At 38.1% G+C, this 21,649-nt stretch overlaps 1 protein-coding gene across 1 annotated transcript; it reads right to left on the reverse strand.

The window, feature by feature from the left end:
• Positions 1-808: 808 nt before the first annotated feature.
• On the reverse strand, positions 809-17,561 carry LOC145764848 (cilia- and flagella-associated protein 100-like). The gene is made up of 12 exons (XM_082576533.1): positions 17,436-17,561; positions 13,223-13,404; positions 12,922-13,102; positions 10,026-10,257; positions 9,578-9,689; positions 7,920-8,030; positions 7,338-7,401; positions 6,588-6,757; positions 4,537-4,688; positions 4,272-4,454; positions 3,757-4,006; positions 809-3,346 (listed from the first exon to the last, which is right to left on the reverse strand). The coding sequence occupies exons 1-12, from the start codon at positions 17,482-17,484 to the stop codon at positions 3,230-3,232; spliced, it is 1,803 nt and encodes a 600-aa protein (XP_082432659.1). The 5' UTR covers positions 17,485-17,561; the 3' UTR covers positions 809-3,229.
• Between the last annotated feature and the right edge of the window lie 4,088 nt (positions 17,562-21,649).

The following is a 21,649-nucleotide window of genomic DNA, read 5'->3' on the forward strand; positions in this document are numbered from 1 at the left end:
ATTTAACAAAGTGATACGAGAAAACAAATGATTAAATTAGCCTATGGGGCCTATATGCACAAGGCCCGCCAACGTGCAAGCTTCAGTTTAACTGGAGGCTGATCAGCTACGCTTGATAGCGGTTAGAATAGCTAGTCGTGTCGTCGCTCGTATGAAGCAGAAAAAAAAGTTTGTGGTCAGCCGAATGAAAGGACTTGGAGCCAACTCTTTGTCAGATCGTCAAGTGTGCGGAGGCCTGTTATTCCATTGGGAGGGGAATAGATGGGACACCCAAAGATGATGTGGTTGGCTGTTTGCTCTGTCGCACTGCACTGACACGCAGCAGAGTCTCTTATGCCCCAGCGTGTCAAGCAAGCATTGAAGCGGCCAACTTCCGTTCTTATTCGGTTCAGTGTCACCCACTCCCGTCTCTAAAGCTCAGAACCAAGTGGGAGTGAAGAGGCAGGAGAGACATCAAATAGAACGAGGCGAGACTTTATTTTTGGCACAGTACTCAATTCCTCAGACCAGGCATCTGACGTGCTGAAATCAGCGAGCTGGAGTTTTGCAGCATGCCTTACAAAAGGGCGCCGTGATGGTAGGCGTTGTATGATTGGGACATTGAACAGAATAGCTAGTACAAGTTTATAATCTAAATAGTATAGTCTTTGAGTATAATTTGTATAAGTTTGGACTATTTTATATTTACTGTAAATCCTGTATTTTAACAACAGCGTTTGGACATTTGCTATCATGATTATTCTTCATTTTGTATTGCTAACTGCTTCCAGATCTGCAAGTGAAAGGATGTACTGCAGGCAACACTGTCTGTAAGAAGCGTCATCAACTCTTGTGTTACACTTAGACTTACAAACACATACCAAGTGAAATTAATCTAGAAAGTTAAAGCTTGTCTAATGTTATACCAGTATTACTGTTATGTATATTTATATTAGTATAAGACAAGAATGTCTATATAAAAATATCTAAAGACAAATACAAAAATAAAAGGCGTAGGCTACAGTAGTATACAAACAGCTGCGGCGGAAAAGTATTTAAAATGAAATTACAGGTTCATTTTGCTCATACAACCAACCAGTAAGATTCAACGTTAGCAAACGATGACTGTTGATATCTTTGTGGCACGGCAGCCATCAAGGCTTGACTTTGAAATAAAAAAAATCTCATCAGCCTCAAGTCATTATTACAAATTAACACGTTGGCAAGGCCTGTGAATATAGGTCGCTATGGGTTAAATATAAATGCATCGATTATTATTGAGACAGAATAATAGGGAACCGTTTGTGTTTGAATAATTTCTTTAAGTATCGTTTGTTTTTCAGTCTTGCATCACTCGCTTAAACTGATAATTTTTTTCTTTTCTGTAATACCTAGGGCATTCTGTGGTGCCAGTAAATGAATGTGATCAACCCTGGGGTTGTCGCTACTTATCACAAACGTTAGACACGTTTTTACCGTAAAAGAAAGTTTTGGATAAAATTCTGAATCAATTTTTACAAACAATTTGCTTTCAAGGTGTGCTCAGAAAAATTAGCAAGAGAAAATTGCTGTTTTATAAAAAAAAAAGAGAATAATTGGTTTAAAACGTTGATATCACATGCCATAAAGTATTTACTTAACACAATAATCTTTTTGTTTTACCGGCTGGAGAAGAATTCAATGCTTTGCTAGTTTTTATGTCTGACATTATTGCTGAGATAGCCACAGTTCCAAATTGTTTTGCGACATCCACACCTGCGCACTCAGTGAGAACGATGCAATGTATAACGTTGAAATTATTGCTCATGCAAGATTTACTTAACGTTTAAATTGAGTATTAAAATAATAAAAACATTTGTTGGCCGAGATCAGGTGACTCATTTCTGAACAACGCGAAACACTTCATCTAGTGCAGGGGTTCTTAACCGGGGGTAAATTTACCCCCTGGGGGTAAATTTCACCTACCGAGGGGGTAAATTTACTGAATTATAAATTAAAGCAAACTTTATTTTTTTCAGTTATCTGAACAGAACACTCTGTTCAGAACACTCTGTTCTCCTTTATCACACCAAAGTTCGGTGGCTCTCTCGGGGTCTTGTTTTGTCTCGAGTTTTCAAACTGGTGAAATCGAGATTTTTCTTCGAGAACGCAAATCCCCGTTGAGTAAGCACTTTGCTGGCATTTACTTGACAAAAATTTTTTCAAGTTTGAACCAGCTCAATATTCAAATGCAAGGAAAAAGTGTTAGCCTTATAGATGTACATGATAAAATTCAGGGCTTTCAGACAAACTAGATCTGTGGAGTAGAAGAGTTCAAAAAGGAATTTACGCGAATTTTCCAACATTTGATGATTGGAAAGTCAGTAGAAGTCGCAACGAGATTTCTGACCTCGAAGTCGAAATATGCCAGCACATTGCGGCCTTAAAAAAGAACTTTGACGGTTATTTCGAAGGTGAAAGTTTTAACAGTAGCCTACTGCTCTTTGGATAACTCATCCCTTCAAAGCCAAGTTAGAAAGTGCTGCTGACGATGATCTTTGCAAATAAGAATTGATTGATCTTCAATGTTCAACAACGCTTTGTTCCAAATTCTTATCGTGCAATGGTGACTTTTCCAAGTTTTGGTGTCGATTAGTCGAAGTGTTTCCTACGCTGACTAAGCGTGCATTTGAAGTTAGGCTATTATACCTTTTCTAACTACTTATCTGTGTGAAGCAAGGTTCTCTTCGTTGTTGACTACGGTATTAAAACAAAACATCGATCTGGCTTAGTTCCCAAAAACGACATGCGAGTAGCTCTTTCTAGCTCTTTCAAGGGCTGTTCCAAGAATCTCCAAAATTGTTCGTAGAAAGCAAGCACAAAAGTCTCACTGATTGACTGTTGAAATTGCGTGTCAGTTATTAATAAAAGAAAAAAACTTAAACATTCTTGTGTGCTTTTATCATAGTTATTTAGGACATTTGAGTAGACATTATTTTTAACAGGACCCCGTCAAAAACAAGCATGTCTTCAGCAAATAAACAGATTGTTTTTGATATTAGCCAAGGTAAATTCAGACAAAAAAGGATGTTTTGCCTTTCTTCGAATGGTTAACTGGACACGATGACATCACAAGGGGCCACCAAAACGGTGGGGGTAAATTTTACTTTTTTCATTCGGCAAGGGGTAAACGAGACAAAAAAGGTTAAGAACCCCTAATATTCTAGTGGGTAATACAACGTACAACTGTCTGTTGGCGCAATACAACAGGTTAGGAGTTAAAGAAAAGAAAATTTTCCTCCTTTTCTTTGTCTTTTCCTTCTCTCTTTTTATCTTCCTTGTGCTTCCGTTGAGGGGGTTCAGAACGAAACACCAATCTCTTGCCAGCCTGAAGGGAATTATTACACATATTAAGCAATGGACAGTATTCAAAGTTATAACAACAACCTTTACATGGCATCCTTCAGTTAACATGCAAACATCTTTGCAACTCTTACCATAAACAAACGTAGTTGGATTGCTTTAGTGAAAAATCTCAAAAACTATTCTGCCTTTCCTATCCCTGATAGTGTTACGTCCAGTTGGGGTCATGAACAACCATAGAAAAAATCTATCTAATTTTACATGTTTGTCGCATATCTTTTAAACCAGTTGACGTAACATTTGACAGGCATAATTTTCCGATTTGTAGCATTCTGGTGACAATGCGAATGGAATCTTAATCTTAATAGACGTTTGCAACATCGCAATCACGCAAAAATGGATGAAATGATTATATATGTATAAGAAAATACAAACCTTTTTCTTGGGATCAGCTTTAGCTCTTTCCAAAGCTTTCCGTACTCTCTCTTCTTGGTGAGCTCTTTGTGCGGCCAATTTCTCCTCTCTCAATCGCATTCTCCTCTCTTTTTCTTTGGCCTTTTCGGCTGCTTCTACCAACTCCTGAGGCATTGTATCAATGTTTTCAAACAAGTCCTCCAGTCGATTTTCGATGGTAGTCAGCATCTGGAGAGTGCTGATGTTTGCTTCATTGTCTCCAATACATGCTCTGATAGAAAATATAAACTTCAGCGGGGTGTTCTCATCCCTAAATGCTTAGTGGATGAAAAGGCAATGATGTTTATCATCTTTATCTTTATAAACCTTTATTTCCAGAAATGGCAATAGAGTAGTCAACCACACGTCAATCATTCGCTCAGATTCGTCGTTCACCAGTACAGTCAAAACGCAATCGGTGGGCATCAAGCAGATAACCTCTTTTAAGCGTTGGTCAAACCCTCTCAGTAGTTATCCGCGGAGTCCTCGAACCTTACCTGTAGACCTCTTCCACTTTCCTGTTGAGGACTCTAAGAATCTTATCTTGATCTTCTGCTTTAAACTCTCCAAATGAGAACATGCGACATTTCAACTCCAAGTCGTTAGCTTTCTCCTCTTCCCGCCTGATAGCTGACTTCAGGAGGGAGATCTGTGACTTCAGCATATCCGTCTCTCGATTCCTAAAGAGAACAATACATGATAAATGAATATCTACCTTGTTGTTTCTCTGCAGACTTCTTCCGCAATTAATATTAGACTTACATCTTGTCTTTGGTCAATCTGATGGTTTGCTTCAATTCCTCCATCGCTTCTTCTGTTTCCTGACTATTGGTGATCAAAGATAAATTATGCTCCTCCAACTCCTGAAATATGTTGAGAAGTTGCATAGGATCAGTGAAGTACAATTCCGGCTCCTGAGAAAGAAAAAAATAGGTTGAAATATGTAAGTTTATTAAAATTATGACTTTTATGATAGATTATGATGAACAGAGGTGGGCAGTAGCGCACTACTAGCAGCGCCACTACACTATTGTTATAGTAGCGGCTGCAATAGCGGCGCTGCTTTTTTTTCAAGGTAGCGATAGCAGAGGGGCGCTACATTTCCTGCAGTCGCACTCCCGCTACTTTCCAATTTAATGTGAAAAAAATGACTTGTTTTTGGAGATTTTTTATGGAAACAATGCGTGAAAAAATCAAAGCAGAAATCATTCGACTATTTCGGGGAAAAAAACGCTGCTGAATTAGGCTTTCAAATAAATGTGTCTAAAACCAAATGTATGACAACCGATACAATTGACAACTCACTTAATCTCACTGTACACATAAAGCAAATAGAACAAGCATCAGAATTCGTATATCTTGGCCACAAACTAACCTCGACCAACAATGGAGAAACTGCAGGAGGCTACAACACCTAGTTGGTTTAGGCTGGGCAGCATTTGAAAAGAATAAAAAGATCTTAACCTCCAATAGAGTCCCAACAGAACTAAAATCAAAAAATTTCGACACTTACGTTTTACCAGTCGTGCTATGCAGCCTAGAATGCGTAAATTGAGCGTTCACAACAATAAAAAAAACTTTACCACTTTCCAAAATCACATCATGAGAAGCATGACCAACAAAAGGGTAATTAACCACACGAAAATAGAAGACGATTTGACTATAACGAAGCTACAACCAAGTGCAGCAGCAATAAAATCAAAGTTTTAAAACTGTTCGGCGACACTAAAAGATCAAAATACAAAGCCAGAAAAATCTGCATGGAAGGTAAGATCAAAGGGAAAATGAAACGAGGCAGACCACCAAGACGATGGCATGACAACATCTAGGCATGGTCCGAACTCAATTTAGTGACATTGGGCGAGCTAGTTTAAAACCGTGACTCATGGAGGCAGATGACTCCCGTTGATGCGCAGTTTACTTCAGGCGGAGATGGCGACTGAATATATTGTGGGAAACATCAAACCATGTTGATATCGACAAGAGTGATACCAAGACCAGTCACGACTCAGAGGATGAATTTTTGGTGTGTTGGACTGTTGGTTCTATCGCATAAAACGTCGATACGGAAAGTCACTTGTGGAGGTCTTTTTTTCCAGATAGAAGCAAGTCATTAAGCTTTCCTAGAGCCGATTAATAACGTCTCCTTATTAAATACAACACCCACATTCCATCCAGTGTTGAAGTGGAGAGATTTGTCTCCGTTAGAAAAGACGAGCTGAAGCCAAAGCGGGCAGGACTCAGGCACACGCATTTTGAAATGCTCGTGTTTTTGAAAGATGCGCAACAATAAATTTCACCTGCAACGTGTTTTCTACAACGACTTTAAAATGGCAGAGTAAACAAATGATATCATTCGTTTTCAAGGTCAAAGTGGTGTCAGTTTAAGTTAAGACAAACGTAGCGGGAGAAGTAGCGGTAGCGCGCGCTACTTTAGTCTGAGTAGCGGTACTGGGTAGCGCGCTACTTTTATCGATCAGTAGCGGGTATTGCGCGCTACTTTAGCCCAGATAGCGAGTAGCGCGCTACTTTTATAGTAGCGGATGCCCACCTCTGATGATAGATTAAAAAAAAATAAAATAAATGAAAACAGCATCACTTTTAAAATCACTCTTTGGTAGAGTGTCGCATTAGCAAAACAACGCGATATAATTGATAAGAGTTACCCGTACGTCGCTGCATTTTGCAAAGGTCGAGTTGACACCCCCAATTCAAATGCTTAAATTTGTAATTGTAAATAATAATAGCATTGCAAAGATCAACGTGTCCTGGTATATTTTTTCATTTCAAAGATTTCAGCTTGCCATGCTTACGTCATCACTTTCTTCGTCTTCAAAAGACACTTCAGCGGATTTGATGCTTTCAGAATCGGCAACACTTTTTGGAGTAATCATTTGCTTGCGGCTAACAGCGCTTCTTGCCAGATTGCTTCGATGACGCGAATATGACGAAGTTGCTCGACTGGAACCGCGGCTTTCATTTTCTATAAAGTTGCGATGACGTCATTCATTTTATGAGTAAGTCAAGTCAACGCAGAGGTTTACACTTGTTGGAGGATGGCCCTTCAACGTAAACTTGCCAATTGAGAATAACTCCGTTTTGTGGCAGCAATAAAGCACTACACTCACAGCCATCTTTCAGAGAACTCATGCTTAACATAAACTTTCTGAAAAATTAGCTTCAAATTATTTCACGTCTGAGCACCTTGAAATTTAAATCGGTGTCTTTAAATCTTATAGGAAACTGCGGCCAAAGGTGTATATGGCAGTGCTACGAAACGAAGATAATAGTTCAAAAATAACGTCGCCTGCAAACCCTCTTATGGCTAAAAAGTCCAATGCATGACTGGCAGGCGCGGCCGCAACGATAACATCTAAAGTCTGCCACCGGTGATGGCGGAGAGTTCCAACGATGTTGTCTATTGCGACGCTTTTCCAAAAGTCGCAATAGGTAGCCTACTCAAAAAGCGGCCAGAGGAAGCCTACTTAAGAAGACTTTAAAGTTTAAAGCAACGTTCAGTGAATACTTTATGACGCCTTTATATTCTTTCTGGCCTGATTTACCTTTTCTGCTTGGGGAAGAACTGACAGATTTTTTATCGCTTGCTGCTTGTTGGGCTTGAACGGCCTGAAATAATAGTCTTGTAAAATAATTTAAGTGGGCCACAAAGCGGAACAACTCACAAATCTGAAAGAATTAGAGGAAGCAATTAATTTTAAGTTTTTACAACAACAAATTAACCTTGTTATGCCATAGGGGTTGGGCAAAATAATTGCAAGTCACAATAGTACGAATTTTACTTCAATATTTTAGTGCTTTGCATTTTTAGAAAGTGCTCTAGTAGTCTAATTAGTCTGTTTAAACTTGGTATAAATAAAATCAAATTATTTAGTCAGTTACCTGGTGACGTGCAGAAATGTTATAGTTTAATTGGCCGTCATAAGTTCACGAAGAGACAGGCGAGAATAAAGGTTGAAAATTAACTGCATTTGAATTATCACCATGCTGCTATACATAACCTAGAATTTCATGGCTAAAATAACGTCGTGGGCCGCGTAGCCGCGTGGTGACAACCATGGATAGACATCGGTTCGACATCGCTTCAGAGCACGCGGCCGTGTTTCACAATCTTTTAATCAGCTTACCAGCATAGCGTCTCTTTTCAATTTGTTTCTTTCTCTCCTCTTTGCTATTTTGTCCTCTTTCCACTCATTGGGGGTGAGTTTCTCAAGAAACTTTTTGTACAATATGTATTCCTGTGAAGAACAGCTTTGGTATTATTGCAATAATCCAGTACAGTCCATACGAAAACAAAATAAATTTCTTTATTAAACGACTGCATTAACAAATACAATTGAATTGAAGCTCGTAAATTTACACGATCCTTCGTTCTCGTTGTTCTCAGCTCTCCAGCAACCAACTAAGCGAATTTCAGCACAAACCTTATAGATGAGCAGCTAAGACATACTTGGAATTTAAGAGAAAGAAAAGGAATAATGAAGAGAAAGAAAGGAAATCGCTTGTTCAGTTAGAGGCCACATAACTATGTACATTGCTTCAACCAGACATTGCATGCAATGACCGTTAACTATTTTGAAACATGAGACAATAGCGCGATAACAATAGCGCGATAAAACGTCTATTTTTTTCTGTTGCTAAAAATTACGGAATTACAGAAGCAAGGACACAAGCCAAATAAATATAGTTTCTTAAAAGTAACGAGAAAATATCGAAGGCAAAGGCTTCCCTGAACGATATAACAACCGTGTCTACACAGTTTCTGCGATGTTTCATATCACCATACAAGGTATCGAACTTTCATGTGCCAGTGAGACATGGTTACTCTCTAGGGTAGCAGTAAAAGATGTGCACATGATCAAGTAATCCGCATATCAGATGAATATGTACTACACGCGCAAGTCGTTTTTACTGAATAAGTAGGCTACGTTGAGAATGTTGATAAGTTGGCGAAAGCGAATGGAGTGTGGTGGTGTGGGCATGTTTTGATAAAAGGCGAAAATAATTTTTTGAGAAAAACGCTGAAGTTGCAAGTGGATGGTCGAAGGAAGAAAGAAAGCCCCGAAGAAAACATACAAAAGACAATTTGAGGAAGACAGCAGCAAGATCAACTAGACAAGAGAGAACGCTTTAGATAAGTTGATGTGGAGACAGGGTGTGAAACTGATTGCGGCACGTGGAGGCGATCCGGCCACCCTCGGTCACGAGGACGTCACCGGATTAACACTGGACACACAAGTACACAATGACAATTTGTGCAGATCATAATTTCCAATCATGTTGCAGTGGCCTCAGGCAATCGATCAACGAGAACTGCATCAAACTATATAAGATATGTTTAATTTTCTTCCTATTCAGTTTGCACATGACAAGCCTCTGCACAGTTTAGGAGAGGTTTGGAAGAGATTTGATTGCTTACTAACCAGGGTTCATGCTTTGCCCTGTAGAATCAACATAGCTACCTACATTTTCTCATTTTTGCCACGTTTCAAAAGCAAAAAAGCTGTTATACAATTTATTGACAATTTCAGTTAAACAGAAACAGTCATCAAACATGCGAATTGTGACAAATCAGGCCGCATTTAGGTAGCCGTGGGTCAACCAAGAATAGTTAACAGCGAGCCAGAGAACAGAAACAAATCGCTTCATTTAATGATGAAATCATCTCTAACTGCCAGTCTCTGGGACAGAATCTTCACCGGTAGTCATGCACTATATAGCCTTACTTCCCTTTATCAAATGATTGGCAACTGACCGTAACGTGACACAAGCAAAGAGGGTTTACCTTTAAAGTTTCTTCATGTTTAGATATGTCACTTCTTATCGCCATCATGACCCCGTTGTTCTTCTTGATCTCTGCAACTTTCTCTAGCTTTGATTTCGTTTCTGCCTCAGCTCTGAGAACAGATGACAAGTGTTGAAGTTTCAAATGATACCTTTAATCAATTTACGTCAGCGTTGTTGTCAGGAATAGTTTAGTTGATAAACACAGCGGCTGCTAGAAATTATTCAACGCAACACAAAGGTCGCTTAACACCGGCTTCATTATTTCCGTCAGATTGCAGCAATCATTACATGATCACACAAGCCAAGTTCTAGTGATGCCAATGCCCAAGTGGTAAAACATTGATGTATTGGGTATGAAAAGTTGCAAACACAAATATTTCCAAATCGTTCCTACTGTTGATTGAGGTGTCAGCTTCCAAGTCCATTCATTCGTGTGTTGAACTTACATTTTAATCGCTTCCACAGAGTTCTTATCGTTCTCTTTGAGGAACTCATCAAACATGGCAGCGTCTTCTTCCAAAAATTTTTCAGCTCTCTCCAACTTTCGTTCCTCTGCCAAAGCCAACTCTTCCAGTTTTTTCATCTCATCTCTCTTCACCTGCAGCGAGTATTGAACTAAAAACATTTCCCTCTTCTTGCTGACATACTCTGCCAAGTCCTCTTTTTCAATATTTTGATCTGAACAGAACAATACATTTTTTCCCTTTAAAAGTTGTGGCTAAAAAAACAATAATTTTATTTATAAATTTTGGAAAAATTGAAGTATCTTCAACAAAACACAATTCCCTACATCGTTAATTAACTTAATTCACTGTATCGCACCAACGCATTAACACTTTAACGTATTTACAAGTTAAACTTAATAAAAACAGAGAGAGACTGTTCACCAGGCATTTGATAATAAAATTAATTTGCGTTCTTCTGGTGACTATTTACTAGGTTACCTCGTGATGTTAAAGATGATAACTAGCTTTTTTTCCGACGTTTCGTCAGTCAGCACGACTGACTTTATCAAGGTGGCTAAAACAGGTTAATACAACCTGTTCAGCAACGATGGCACAACACAAAAACATACTGATAAAATGAGTAAAGTAAAGCAGCAAGAATCAGAATTAAAACACGCAACAAGATACCTAGAGGTTAAACTAAATGCAGTAAATGCCTAAAACCAGTAGGCTACTTCCCGCAGCGTAAATTTATCTATCTATTGGGCCACTGTCAAGAAACGTTGAAAAGACATCAGACAAGACAGAAAGCAATGGGATTAGCAATAACAATGGTAGAGAAGACGCACTGAGAATGGAAAAGGTGAAGCTAAAGTTAAAGTAATTTGTTGTACACAGAGGGGAAATTCTGACCATCTTTTTGGTTAAGAGCATGTTGTGCCTTCTGGTTTATGTACCATTTTTCTGTGAACAATCTTTTTGTATAATCCTTTTCAGTTCTAAGAATGGTGGCGTTGGTCCAAGTAATTTTATGGTCTGAGTTTATAGAGTGTTTGCAAAGAGCGGAATGCTCTGGACGTTGAAATTTAATAGCTCTTTGGTGCTCGTTGATTCTAGATTTAAGATCACGTTTTGTCTGTCCAATGTAGATTAAATCACAGTCATGACACGGAACTTGGTAGATCAATCCAGAAACTTCACCTTCTTTCATGGGGTCTTTAGCCGAGGGAAGGTATTTACCTATTGTCAGATAGGGTTTCATCGCAACCTTGATTCCTATGCCATAGAGGATACGCTGAATTTTGTCGGTTACCCCCCTTATGTAAGGAAGACAAGTAAAAGATTTATAAGGAGGAAGCGAAGGTTTCGGTTTGGGTCGCTGTATGCAAGCAAGTTTTCGTGGAAATCCGTTGAGCATTAAAGTGTTGTGAATGTTTTTCTTGTGGTGTGAACGTTCAGAATCATCCGTTATGTGTGTGTCCAGTCTGTTGTACAATGTTTTGGCCACTGTGAGTTTTTGATGCTTGGGGTGATGTGAGTTGAACTGCAGGTATCTGTCTGTATGTGTTGGTTTTTTGTGTATGGTAGTGGTTAGTTTCTTGTTGTTGCTATGGCGAACCACTTTAACATCCAAAAATGAAATTGTGCCAGTGACTTCATGTTCTATGGTAAATTGAATGGATGATGAAATGCTGTTAAGGTGCTTGTGAAAATCATTAACTGCAGTTTTTTTGATGATGCAAAACGTGTCGTCAACATATCTAACCCATAATTGTGGAGGAGTGTGAAAAGTGCTGATGGCTTTGCGTTCAACGAATTCCATGAAGATGTTAGCAACAACTGGAGAGATGCAGGAGCCCATCGGACAGACAAAACGTGATCTTAAATCTAGAATCAACGAGCACCAAAGAGCTATTAAATTTCAACGTCCAGAGCATTCCGCTCTTTGCAAACACTCTATAAACTCAGACCATAAAATTACTTGGACCAACGCCACCATTCTTAAAACTGAAAAGGATTATACAAAAAGATTGTTCACAGAAAAATGGTACATAAACCAGAAGGCACAACATGCTCTTAACCAAAAAGATGGTCAGAATTTCCCCTCTGTGTACAACAAATTACTTTAACTTTAGCTTCACCTTTTCCATTCTCAGTGCGTCTTCTCTACCATTGTTATTGCTAATCCCATTGCTTTCTGTCTTGTCTGATGTCTTTTCAACGTTTCTTGACAGTGGCCCAATAGATAGATAAATTTACGCTGCGGGAAGTAGCCTACTGGTTTTAGGCATTTACTGCATTTAGTTTAACCTCTAGGCATCTTGTTGCGTGTTTTAATTCTGATTCTTGCTGCTTTACTTTACTCATTTTATCAGTATGTTTTTGTGTTGTGCCATCGTTGCTGAACAGGTTGTATTAACCTGTTTTAGCCACCTTGATAAAGTCAGTCGTGCTGACTGACGAAACGTCGGAAAAAAAGCTAGTTATCATCTTTAACATCACGAGGTAACCTAGTAAATAGTCACCAGAAGAACGCAAATTAATTTTATTAAACTTAATAGTTGCGTGGTAACATTAGTTACATTTTAAAATACGATTTCTTGCATGTAAAACTCAATTGTTACGTTGTATCTCAAGTTGTTACGTGTTATGGTATCTATCACAGGTACCATAACAGATCTTATTAACCACAGCTAAACATATTTTTACTTTGCTGTTATATAATTGAAATAAATTTAATGTCTTGTTTGAATGTAATTTGAAGAAAAAAACAACTTGATTTATAGAATTTTATAGAAGTCGGCTTAGTTGAAATTTCTATTATTACGTTGATATGATTTCCCAATATACAGTAAAAGGTGGTGGATCACAAATCCACCAAAAGAAGTACACAAACCTCTGGTAACTGCCATCGTCCACCCTGGATCCTCTTTCATCTTCATAGCGTTTTGTATTGCAGCTGCATCATCATCACCAGCGTCCAAGGCTGCTTGGCGCATTGAAGCAGTCTTAGCGTTGACTCTTGAAGCATATGTCGTCTTTTCATGAACTCGTAAACTTCGTTGTTTTTCTTTTTCCTGTTGATGGTAATAATTTACTTTCGTGGTAAATTTACTCTTTATCTTGCTTTGAATAACTTATTCAGTTAAAAAGCAAAATGAAAACATTTGCAAGATACAAACACCAGATTCAGCAACCTCTTTCTTGCGAAGTCTTTCTTTGTCTCTTAACATAAATATATCTTGATCAGCAGGCACTCGGAATGGGTTAGTGTTAGTGGAATCGTCATCAAGGAAAGCTATGGCTGATTTATTTGTTGAAACTGACTTAGCTGATTGTGGAAATGTAACGCGACCAGATTGTCGTGAGTGGCCATTTCCTGTCAAAGAGTAAAAAACATTTAAAAAAGTAAAAAAACATTTACAATTTAAACTTAATTGTTACGTGGTGACTTTAGTTATGTTTTAAAATAAAGATTTTCGGCATGTAAAACTCAATTGTTATGCTGTATCTGTCACACGTACCGTAAGAGATCTTATTAACTACAGCTAAACTTATATGTTCATTAGGATTAATTACTTTTCTAGCAATAGTTAGCACTAACTGTGTGTACTTCCCATCGTTCATTAAACAGGTGAAGATACTGCAACAGTCTGGTGTTGCAATGCATATAATAGGGGTGGGAAAACTTGTTCAATAAAAGAGTCACTTGCAGAAAATTGCAAACACTATGGAGCCGCAAGCAAAATCAGTAGTGTCAATACGAATATGGTAAACAATGCCAGATGCATATAAAGTAGCTTATCAGAAATAGAAACACAACAAACAAGGTTTTATCATCACTATATATCAATATTAGGTTTTTGTTTGATTTGCTCTTTGAAAGTTTGGTCGATATGGTGTTAAAGCTGTAAAAATTAATTCTTTCAATTGTTCATCAGTTAGAGTTGCATGATATTTTGACTTTACAAATTTCAATACGGTAGGCTTCAGAAAATAAAGATTCACAACTACATGTCGTGCTAAATGCAGAAGTAAGTCAGACACTGGTTTTTTTGACTTTTGGGTATTTACTCTCTGGAACCTGTTTTCAAAAATCAATTATAAAGTGGCAATGACAGGATTTTTTAGAGCGACATCTTCTTGCATTTCAATCAGTTCCATTTCTACTGCAGATGTCCGCCCCGATAGCTCAGTAGTTAAGCGCACGGCTCAAGATCACGCGGCGCTGTTTCGACTCTCGGGGTGTGCGCTTGAGCAACGCATTTCAGGATAGCTCTCCATTCAGCGGCACCTAATTAATGGAATAATTCCCGGCAACAACACTTCAACAATCAGAACACTTCACTCTGCCAATCTCGGTAACTGGCCCTGTGTCAAGAGCCTCTACGTCTACAAGTATGTGAAACTACCAGGAATAACCTATCAAGGATTCAAGGCTTTGTCAGTCCGAGGATAAAAATTCAAAACCAACCAACCAGATGTGTTAGTGAAAAACGGTTGGAAAACTGAAAAGCGATCACTGACCACATTAATGTAAAATAGATTTACAAGGAATTCAAGTACGGTTTTAGCATCTACAATTCTACCATCTATTCTAAAGGATGGAATAATTCACGGGCATGAAGACTTCAATAGTAGGAAACTTCACTGTCAATCTCGGTGACCGGGCCTGCGTCAGTGATTTAAAGCTTCTACATGTATGCGAATCTGCCAGGATTAAGCTCTGCAAGAATCTTTCCAAGGATAAAGATTCAATCAATCAACCATCTACAGTAGTGTGCCAATTAATTGGGACAAACCGAGATATACCACATATTTTGAAAAAGAATGAAATTTAATATGTAAAAACATTTAATATTGCAAACAATAGTTTCAATAGCTAATTATTATGTCCTCATTTAGCTTGAATGAGCATGGAAATCTGCTTTGGTATGGAATCAACAAGGTTTGAGCAGATGATTTTGATTTCGTCATCATGGTGCCAAGTTCGTATTATTGCCTCTATCAGTTTGGTTTGAGTGGAGGAATCAGATTTTTGAAGACGTTTTTTAATGATAGCCCACAAGTTTTCAATCGGGTGCAGGTCAGGAGCATTTCCGGGACATCTTAAAACATTCAATTTGGTTGTTTTAAAAAAAAATTGCATTGCTTTTGACGTGTGGCAGGGTGCAAGATCCTGTTGGAAAATACCCCTTCCATCTGGGAATGCTTCTTTCATCATTGGAAGCAAGTTCTTCTTTAAAATTTCTTCATATTTAACAGAATTCATCATCCCTTCAACTGAACATAATCTTCCAGTGCCTTTGAATGTAAAACAACCCCAAAACATCTTCTTTGGGGGATGTTTTGGAGCTTGGTCAATGTGTGAAGCATTTAAGGGTTCACCTGCACTTCGCCTCACATATTGCGATCTGTAGCCATGCACTTCAAAAGGGCTTTCATCTGAAAAAATAACTTTGCGCCACTCTTCTTTCCCCCATTTTTTTTAATAATTTTTGGCCCATGCCAGTCGCTTCTTCTTCATAGCAGTTGTTAGCAACTGCTTCTTTTGAAGTCTTCTCTGGCTTTTCTTCCTGCTTGAAGAAGTCTTCTTCTTACTGTTGATGAGTCAACGTTGACTCCTGCGGATGCCAAATCCAGCTAGAATTTCTAGCTTTATTTTTTAAATTTGAAGAACCAACACAAAGGGATCTTGTGAGAAAATTTCGCCAGGAAACGACTAGATAATTAGCAGTTATTGACAAATACATGGATAGGACTCAAAATATGTGAAAATTTATCTTTTTCCCAATTAATTTGCACACTACTGCTGTAGCTTGAAACTCCTCCAGTACTCAGCAGTCCTTCTAATTTAGTTAATTGTATTCTTCCACTTTGTGGTCTGAAATATTCTCAAGAAAATCATTCGTTTTCATTTTGCTACTGGAAAAATGACAGGCTGTTTCCGACATGATGTCTCTTGGAAAAGTTTTAATTCTTTTTCTGGAAATTTATAATCTTTTGAGCTGGGTTTGTTACATTAACCTTTTGAGTACCCTAGAGTGCCAAATGAAGAGTTTATAAATCAAATGCTTCATTAGCCTATATCTGTTAAAAACATTAGGGATTGCATCCACGCAATATTTGTTAGTTGAAGATAACTTTTCCCTTTCTTTGATGTCATCTTTTTCGTTTTGCAGTGTGATTAAGCAGGCCTACCCAATCTTGAGCTTTGGGTTTACTGTCTCATTATGAAATAGCATTAATTCGCTGCAAACTTTTTGAACGCCCATTGTAAAAAAGAGCGATCTACCTGGTCTCTGTAGTTTGTATCCTAGTGATTACACTGTAATGTTACATCTTAGTCAGTAATCTAGGTTTTAACACAGCTATGAAGTATTATACAGATCCTGTTTTTGTCACAGCAAAACACAGTCATAAATGCAAAAGCTTGAAAATTAAGGTAACAACACTACACCAATTTGGGAGATCACTGTTCAGCTAAAAGTGCCCTAAAAATATGTCAATAAACCTCAGTTTGCCCACCGTTGGCATATAACAAGCTTCTGTATCTGTCCTGAACAATAATCTTCAGATCACCATCAGCTGCTTATGCTTCACTCAACTGCTTGACTGCAACCACATCAGCAAAGCTACGGAAAAAACACATTGTCAAATAGTTGGCCTAACAAGCACTTTGAGCATCAATTATCCCCTCTCATATTGCTATATTCAACAAACAGCCTCAACTCATCTTTCAACACTTTGTGCTACAATACTGTTTTCATGACAAGCAGAAAGTCTAATCAAAGGCACTTTCAACTTTTAGCATGTACGAAAAGTAGAATAAGGGGTTTCTTTTCCATCCCATTTCTCTTTGTAGTCTTATTCTTAGCACCACAGCCATAGCAGTTGTTTCACTCCCACACAACCTATAGATACCCTACACTATCTCAAGAACTCCAAAAAGACTAGAAAAATACCGATGCAGCATACAAAGCACCGTCTTCTGTGAGTGTGGAGACCTTAAACTGTGCAATACATTATATTGAATTTCCACATCTTGGACCTTGCTAATAGAGTACCGGTAGGCTACCAAGACTTTAGGGGAATGACTGAGTGGCTCTGATAATTTCCTGGCATTGCACGGAAATTCTCTGCAAATTCAAACACGATTGCAAACACCTACAGAACATGTGCAATAGCCTACTTTACTACTACTAATAGTCTTGTTTAGGTTGTTAAGTACATAGTGGGTCTTCTTCACAGAGACAAGTCAGCGTGATTTAATTACCAAGAAAATATATACAGGTAATACCGTATAATACTACTTTTAAACAAAAAATGCTATTAATAGTACAAAAATTGCTCAAACATTTTTAATACATATTGAAAATAAAATATAGACAAAACATAAATAATTCTCACTTGATGATGTAATTGAACCAGGAGATCTTCCACTCGACACCTCAGACATGATTGTATCTTAGTTCAATTGTCGTTTAGTATCAAGACACTTTCCAAAGTTGCAAATGTTAATCAATATCTTCAAATATCTGGTCAAACATCAAATGATAAAAAATTATACCCTTCTTAACACTTTAAAAGTTTTAAATCATGAGGTTATAAACACTTATTCTTCCTTAGTTTAATACTACTTGAAATTTTTTGAACATTATCAGGCATTGATACTCCAGCAATCAGTTAAATCTTATCTAATAAACTATTGCGACAAAAACTGACTTTGCAACTTCATTTGACCATTCACTGTCTGTCTGCTAGCATAGCGCATATCAGGCATTGACTGACAAAAATGGTTCAAATAATCAAGAAAAATCTTAATTTCGCAACTTGCTCAGACAATTCGCAAAGATTTGTTATGTGATTCATTGGCTATGCACTTATCCAAAAATGCCAATCCATGAAATCCACTTTACAGGTGAACATGTAATGTGACACATGTAATGTGAGCTGCACTATTTGCAAGTTTTTGTGTCATATATATAGCTCAACAAAGAGAAAAATACACATAGAAAAGCATTTATTGTTGTATAAATAACAATAAAAAAAACAAATGTGTTAGTTAAATTTTTCAGCATGATTACGAGTTTCTTCATCAAAACCAACAATGCGCCCACTATCCATTTCTGCCACTTCAGTTCAGTTTGTTTTTATTTCTGACCAATACAACGAAAAACATTATAAGCCAAACACAGCACAGTTGTAGAAAAAGGTGGAACAAAACAGGGATGTTATTACATGCATACCAAAGCAGGACAATCAGTTCAAAATACGGCATGGTCGTAACAACTTAAAATTATAGTTGGTTTGGTTTTGATTCTTTGAATCTTTATCCTTGGACTGACAAAGCCTTGATAGGTAATTCCTGGTAGTTTTGCATACTTGTAGAGGCTTTTGACGCAGGGCTAGTTACCGAGGTTGGCAAAGTGAAGTTTTCCGCTTGTTGAAGTGTGGTTGCTGAGAAATTATTCCATCCACCAGGTGCCACCGTGACCTTAGCCCCTCCTGTGACAAGGATAAAGAACACATCACAGAAAATGCTCTTCTCGCTTCGACACTGGAGTCACAAACATACATAAATGAATTGGTCACCACATGTGCTTGCAGACTTTTCTTCACTAACAGCATTTATTCACATGTTAATGACATATTGATTGATTGATTGATATTTATAGGATTGGCTTAAAAGAAACCAAACTCAATGACCAATGAGTTTGCAACCACAACAATTTCATGCTGGATCAGACGTGACCCAGAAAAAAAGTCCACATTCTTGGTAAACAATAAAAGAACTTTTATGTTTGAAAAATAAACCAGGTTCCCGTCAACCCCATAGACTGGATGACAAATCCAAATCCAGTCACTTAACGTTAAAGGCAGTTAAAGCAGTCACTTAACGTTAAAGACATTTCCTATAGCACCAACCAACCTTCCATTACGATGGGAGATTTTGACAGCCATCACTGTGAAATGGGGATACGAAAACAATGACAGAAAACTCAACAAGTCATCGTTGATAAAAGATTACATTTGGTCCATAATCGAAGAAAAATCAGATTGGCATGCTGGCAGAGATTTGAAAAAACATTCCTCTGAATTCCTCCACAGTCAACACTGACAGATCCTCGTAGGCTATTAGTGAGCATAAAACTCTAATAAACAAAAAAATAATAGTTGAAAAACTTGAAGCAAATAAACAACCCAAGATCTTTGAACAAATCATTGTAAACCAATTGTCTTCAATATTCAAGGAATACATGTATTGTATAGCCTACACAATAGACATAACTCCAAAACAAGCTGACTTTTAATCACACCACAATAATATTGAAGAAGTGTTGGCAATAACTACTCACTTTGAAGCAAGCTACAAAACCTAACAGATACCTGTTGCTCAAACTTGCTAGCATTATTAAGGGCAAAAATATATCATAGCCTACTGCAAATCTTGTCACAGATGGCAGGCTCAGAATGTTACTTTTTCACTTGCCTCTGCAATGATGGAAGCATAACCATGAAGATAAGGAATAGTCTCTCAGGTACCGTATGTGCACTTTCACCAATGCCATTTAACATGCCAGAGAAAAAACACACACATGAAATTAGCTTCGTGACTCACTGGTTGTGAAGCACTAAATTAAAGTAACAGATCAAATTATCTGCGTACTGATCATAGCTTTTATTCATTGTTGATGAACCAGCATTTCACGCAATTAAGGAAAAAGATAAGCTTTATGCTCAAGGGATGATACGACTACAGATCTAAAGCAGGGTACTCACTACCTAACCTTTTTTGTCCAGAGATCTCCTTTTTAAGTAACCCACTCTCTGAGATGTTTTACATCAATGTCAAAATCACAAAGCCCCACAGATCAATATCAATTATTACCAATATGAGCAATAGTCATTTATTTGACATATCAACCTACATTTATTGTAATGTTTTCAGGCAGATCAATCATCTTTAGCTTTACCAAAATCTCTCAGTGAAATTAACACCACAGCGGTGTAGCCTACATGAGCATTTAAAGAAAATGCAATTTTTCTTGCAAATCACCTGTTTTTTGTTGTTGTTGTTGTATCCAGGCTTACACCTGATAGTTGAAGATTTAGATTAAATGGACAGGAAGGCAAAGAAGCCAATCTTCATGTCCACTTTCACTCTTTGAGGCATGCCTTGCCAAAAATACAACCACATGCTTTGAACATTGTCAAACCGACAGTTCTTTCAAAAGTTAAGCCATGGCAATTTACCACTCGTCTGTGCAGGTATCTAATGTGACATGGTAGAAGTAGAAAGAAAAAATATATAGACAACTGGACCAGATACGTACCTCTGAGTTTGAAAAAATGAAAATCGGCAATTGCTTCCTGCCTGTACGGTAGAAGTAGAAGCTGGATGCAATGCATAAGCAGACTGCAAGGTCATTACTTGGTAATTGTTGATCTAATTTGTTTGGTTTTAAATCTTTATTCTCAGACTGACAAAAATTTATACCATAAGTCAATCCTAGCAGTTTTGCATACTTGTAGACAAGAGGCTTTGAACCACTCGCAGTCTCGCACAAATAGACTCTCACAAATAAGTTGATCCAAAAAAGCTGTCAGATTCAAAGCACATCTTCTGAGACTGAAATACTTCTCCTCTACCAGTAGTTTCCAGAACCCTACATATGCTCTCCAGGTTGAGAGAATGTTGATCTGACTTTCATTTCCATGTCAGTTTCAAATTTAGAATCTCATCCACAAGAGCGGAATTTTCCAAGCCGAAAAGTGGTTTCATTTTGCCAGTGATGTCACCAACATCAACACTTTCACTAAATGGATAATATATAATGTTGGCTACAGGCTCAATGGCTACAGGCTCAGTCAGTAAAATGGGATACAACCTATTTGGTTCTCTGAACACTTCATACCCAGAAAAGATCAAGAGAAAAAATAGAGCAAAGCCGAAGTCGCTGACTGGAGTTTCCGCAAACATGTTAAAACTTTCCACAAAATAAGTGTGATTTTTTCTTTGTAATGTTGTGTAGAAATGTTAGTTGGAAGTGAATAGATCATTGCAGTGTGGCAGCTCGTGAAGAAGAAGCTCGAAGAAGTTTAGACAGCCAAGGGTGTAACAACCCATCTTTAACCAGTCATTCTCACTCATCTGAAACGGCCCGATGCCGAAAGAGTGATGGTAGCGGGGAATCTTCAACCGTCCCTCTCCGTTGTCCCACTAGCCCTGGGATGACTGGATTGCAGCGGCCCATAGCAAGAAGACTCTGGGGTCAAGAAAGCTACCCTTCCTCTCTGGCATCTTCGCCAAAGGAGATGCCAGACTGCAGTGGCCCGTTTTCCACAAACAGGTGCCCTTCTTCAAGCAGGCAATAAGAAGAAACACACAAACAAACAAATTAAACTCCCTACCAAAACATGCTAGTTCTCGAGCTTGACCCGCCATCTCCTAGACTGCTCCAAGATCAGAAAAAGGAAAGTCGAGACAGGAAGATCAGCTTGAGGCAGCCAATAACCAAATTTCTACATCCATAGATTACCACTTACCGCCGTGGGTCCCTTCGGTCGGAGTAAGTCCCTCACCTCCCTGGTAGGCATCTTTCATGTAAGTATGGTGTGCC

Source organism: Aplidium turbinatum, chromosome 2 (assembly GCF_918807975.1).
Source record: "Aplidium turbinatum chromosome 2, kaAplTurb1.1, whole genome shotgun sequence".
Taxonomy (NCBI): Eukaryota; Metazoa; Chordata; class Ascidiacea; order Aplousobranchia; family Polyclinidae; genus Aplidium; species Aplidium turbinatum.